This window comes from Lampris incognitus, chromosome 15 (genome assembly GCF_029633865.1).
Source record: "Lampris incognitus isolate fLamInc1 chromosome 15, fLamInc1.hap2, whole genome shotgun sequence".
NCBI lineage: Eukaryota > Metazoa > Chordata > Actinopteri > Lampriformes > Lampridae > Lampris > Lampris incognitus.
The window spans coordinates 17,795,341-17,800,478 of NC_079225.1; the positions used below are offsets into that span (position 1 = coordinate 17,795,341).

The following is a 5,138-nucleotide window of genomic DNA, read 5'->3' on the forward strand; positions in this document are numbered from 1 at the left end:
TGTGTGTGTGTGTGTGTGTGTGTGTGTGTGTGTGTGTGTGTGTGTGTGTGGGGGGGGGGTAGTTGTAGGTACTATAAGATCAACTTGTCGTTACACGTCCCGCAAGAAGCCCGGTCATCCAGGCAAGACGACTTTTCTGCACACTCACTTCTTTGACGTTTGACGATACGAGACCGCAGCGGAGGAAAAGTACACCAGTAGAGAGAGCGAGAGAGGAAAGAAAGTTCTTACCGAGGTACTGTCGGATGTCCAGCAGGATTTTCGGGGGTCCTCCGTTGAGCTGGTAGAAGAGGGAGCCGAAGCAGAAGAGGAAGAGCGTCGCCATGCAGAAAGCATAACCGCGCAGAGAGAAACGCAGCGGGGCGGCGGACAGCCAGCCGTACTTTCTGTTGTTCCTCTCGCGGAGGTGATTGGGAGCCGGGCTGTGGTGAAGGGGTCCGTGGCTGAAATTCTTCATCATCTCCTCCTCACGAAGCGCCGCGGCTGGAAGCGCGAGTCACCCATCCGCCTGCGCAGAGTCAAACTTCTTCTCGCTTTGGGCTCATGCGGAGCGGACACCGCTCTGTATGGAGGAGGAGGAGGAGGAGGTGGCGGGGGGAGGCGAGGAGCCCTGTGCGCCGCCACTCGGTCTCTGTCGTCTGCTCCCGTCGAGGTCCGTTCCTCCTGCAGAGGCTTTTTTCTTAATTTTCTTTTTCTTTTTTTTCTTTGCGTTCCCTTCTCCCCCCCCCCCTTCTGGGCAGGCGTCGGTGTCGGATTACCACGAAACGTGGAAAGAAAAACTTCCACTTGGTCGTGATTTTGGTTGGCGATAATTGTGGGGTACAGCGCCACCCTGTGGCCCAAGGGCGTTGCCCGCCGTCGGTTTTGGTTCGTTTTTCGATCACCGTGCGTCGAAGTTTGTCTCAGCGGCGGACCGTCTGTCAGAAACGGATTCAAGAAAAAACGGGATAACCCACATTTGACGACAAAAGACGGGTTTTACAAAGAAACCGTACTTGAGTTTTAGGGCATTTACTACAAATGGGGGTCTACTTTACCCCGGCCGTGTGCCAGAGCACACCTCCTCCAGCCGTCAACACGGCCGCTGCTTTCCATTCATTTCAGTGCGGTATGAAAAACCGACTTCAGACTTGTTTGAGATAAATAATCCATCACAGGGAGCAATTAGTCGCCTTTGTTTAACCAATTTTGTCGAATTACCGATGTGGGATCGTAAAAAAAGAGAGAGAAGAAGCGCAGATGAATTAAAAAAAACAGTCCCTGATTAAAATAAGGGTTATAAACGTCATTGGCTTCCTCGTGGTGAGGTGGCTGTTCGCCGCAGGAGGGACGGGTCATCTTTACATCGGGCTTATCACGAACATGTGACTTAAAGGAAGGAAGGAGGGGAAACGGGCAACTTCTTCACCCTTCTGTTGCCCCAACGGGTCAAGAAAAGAAGAAGAAGAAGAAGCCCGTAACAGTGTTAGACGGCAGAGGAGACTCTAAATGATATTGAAGCGCATTCGAGGGGCGACCCAGGAACCCGCCACAGCCGGGGCGCGAACCAGTGTTTCCCGCTCCGCAAGCGACAACGTTAACCAGTCGACTAAAGGGCCCGACCCGTCAGATAAGGACCAACGTGTCTGCTTATCCATGCACGCTACAATATTTTTTTCGACCGAAATTTGATGACTTTTCCTAGAGTGACCCCAACATCAGAAAAAGTGAAACATTATTTTTTGTTCATATTTCCATGAAAGCCGTACACCACTAGGGTACTAAGATGGTCTTAGGGTCATTTTTGACCCTTGGACATGTTTGGGTCATGTTTGACCATATAAAAACGAGGGGTGTCCACTGATTAAATGCAATTGTAAATGAAATTGTATAAAGTTCTTAAAGTTTTATATTTTGTATTTTTTTTTACTTTCTCTTGTAAGTTAAGAAAAAAAACCCGAACGGCAGAGGAAAATGAAAACGTTCTTGTTTTGATATAAATTTTGCACTGCTGTGAAAAATAAAGAATTTCAAAACAAAACAAAAACAGACCGCCGGCCCTTTAAGAGCTTCATGTTCAAAAGAGAAATCGCGTTGGTGCATCTTTGCTCGATCACAAGTCTAGGTGTCACTTTGTTTGATCAAAGCAAGCTGGTGATGCTTTTCTTCTTCCTTCGAGCCCTGTGTGGCCTTAAAACTCCCTCTTTACCCCCCAGGCCAGCTCCATGAGCTAAACACCGCAGCAACACCAAACCCTGCCATTAGAGAACACCTGTACTTAGACACTCGGCCTCGGCACGTGTACTCACCCACACCTTCCCGGCAGTCTCACTTTCACCGATAACACAGCAGCGGTCGTGTCTGTGCAGCGACTCAACCTGGACGATAAGCAAACATCGTCATCAATCTGGAGAGAATCAAACAGATTATGTCATGCCCCTACGTTACGGAGTACATCTGTTGAGGATGAACTGTACTCCAAATTGATACAGCTCCTTTGCAAGTGAGACACAACGGGGCCTGGTGCATTTCACAAGGTCCCGGCTTAACTTGAAGTGCAGGACTCCATTAGTGTGTCTGGAACACTTAAATCGAACCAGCAATGAAATCAGACCATCTATTTATTTTGTTACGTAGCAGCACAACACAATATTTTGTCAAGGGATATTAATTTGATTGGGTCTGGTTATGTGAAGTACCTTTTTAATCACATACAACATTTTATCTTCGTTACCGTTAAAATGTAACAAGTCAAGCTCAACGCTGGCTTCAGCTGTCGGCTGTGTGTGTGTGTGTGTGTGTGTGTGTGTGTGTGTGTGTGTGTGTGTGTGTGTGTCTCTGATGGTATTTCAGTTAAAGTAATAAGCTAGGAGCCTCCAACAGCAGAAAAACATCTGTCAGTTCCCCTGCGTCCCCTTGTCTCCATGGGCATGGGGAGATAAATCTCCTAAACATCACGTTTAGCCCTCTCTAAAGCCCACACTCCTAGCTCCCTAAAACATCCCCTAGAGGGGGGGGGGGTAAGGGGATGGGCGTTTAAAAGTTTTTTTTGTCAAACATGAAATCTCACTGCATTCCTGTACCTCAAACACTGGAAATTGAATCAAATCATAGTCATCAAATTCTGCAATTGGCACAACCGCTCATCAACGCACAAGGTTTTGGTGACGTTGCTGTCAAGACAGGCTGGCTGCACCACACAGACGCAGACGAACACACATGCACATGCACAAGTGTACAACACCACAAACCATGGCCTCTGCAGCTGGGTTTGTCTGACATTTTAGCAGAGGCAAGTGATCGTGTGCGCCACAAATGAGCTTTATTTGGCATTAAGGCCCTTTCACATAGGATATGGTGTGCGCTGAGCAGTAGTTCGCCGCTGCTTGGAAGTTAAACTTGTTCATCACACAATAATGTGATAATTCATTAAACAGATTGGTCTAAAATGGGCAGCATTTAGCCAGATATCGTCCGAGCAAGATGAGAGCTAATGTGTAGTGCTGAGTGGAGTATGAGGGCAAACAGAAATGTACTATGGCAGTTTTTATTGAACTTTAACAGTTGTAACCCACACAAGACAATCCGCAAATGTGTACCATGATCCACAAATAGTATCTCACAATACACAAACTTATTTTTCATTTGTGTTGTGTAAAGTCATATCCACAAAAATACAAAGTGATTTGCAAATATTCATTACCTATTCTGTAAACACGTATTTTAATGTCACATAAAAATGTTATAGGTTTTACAAATGTAAATAGTTTCATCATACTACTACTACAGCTACTACTACTACTTCCGGCTGCTCCCGTTAGGAGTCACCACAGCGGATCATCCGTTTCCATTTCTTCCTGTCTTCTGCATCTTCCTCTCTCACACCAGCCACCTGCATGTCTTCCCTCATCACATCCATAAACCTCCTCTTTGGCCTTCCTCTTTTCCTCTTCCCTGGCAGCTCCATATTCAGCATCCTCCTCCCAATATACCCAGCATCTCTCCTCCACACATGTCCAAACCATCTCAATCGTGCCTCTCTTGCTTTGTCTCCAAACCATCCAACCTGAGCGGTCCCTCTAATATAATCATTCCTAATCCTGTCCTTCTTCGTCACTCCCAATGAAAATCTTAGCATCTTCAACTCTGCCACCTCCAACTCCAGCTCCACCTCCTGTCTTTTTGTCAGTGCCACTGTCTCCAAACCATATAACATAGCTGGTCTCACAACCATCTTGTAAACCTTCTCTTTAACTCTTGCTGGTACCCTGCTGTCGCAAATCACTCGACACTCTTCTCCACCCACTCCACCCTGCCTGCACTCTCTTCTTCACCTCTCTACTGTACTCCCAGTTACTTTGGACAGTTGACCCCAAGTATTTAAACTCATACACCTTCATCACCTCTACTCCTTGCATCCTCACCATTCTGCTGTCCTCCCTCTCATTCACGCATAGGTATTTCGTCTTACTCCTACTGACTTTCATTCCTCTCCTCTCCAGTGCATACCTCCACCTCTCCAGGCTCTCCTCAACCTGCACCCTACTCTTGCTACAGATCACAATGTCATCCGCAAACATCAAAGTCCACGGAGACTGCTTCCTGATCTTGTCCGTCAACCTGTCCATCACCATTGCAAACAAGAAAGGGCTCAGAGCCGATCCTTGATGTAATCCCACCTCCACCTTGAACCCATCTGTCATTCCAACCGCACACCTCACCACTGTCACACTGCTCTTACACATATCCTGCACCACTCCTACATACTTCTCTGCAACTCCCGACTACCTCATACAATACCACACCTCCTCTCTCGCCACCCTGTCGTACGCTTTCTCTAAATCCACACAGACACAATGTAACTCCTTCTGGCCTTCTCTATACTTCTCAGTCAACATTCTCAAAGCAAACATCGCACATGTGCTGCTCTTTCATGGCATGAAACCCTACTGCTGCTCACTAATCATCACCTCTCCTCTTAACCTAACTTCTATTACTCTTTCCCATATTTTCGTGCTGTGGCTGATCAACTTTATACCTCTGTAGTTGCTGCAGTTCTGAACATCGCCCTTGTTCTTGAAAATTGGTACCAGTATGCTTCTTCTCCACTCCTCAGGTAACCTCTCACTTTCTAAGATTGTGTTAAACATCTAGTTAAA

General features: G+C 46.8%; 1 protein-coding gene across 1 annotated transcript in view; it reads right to left on the reverse strand.

Moving 5' to 3' along the window:
• usta (uronyl 2-sulfotransferase a) overlaps positions 1 to 747 on the reverse strand; it is an 83,616-nt gene extending 82,869 nt beyond the window's left edge. Inside the window, exon 1 of the mRNA XM_056294822.1 lies at positions 232 to 747. Within this exon, the coding sequence (XP_056150797.1) occupies positions 232 to 460 (229 nt within the window). The 5' untranslated portion in view covers positions 461 to 747. The remainder of the gene's footprint in view (positions 1 to 231) is intronic.
• Between the last annotated feature and the right edge of the window lie 4,391 nt (positions 748 to 5,138).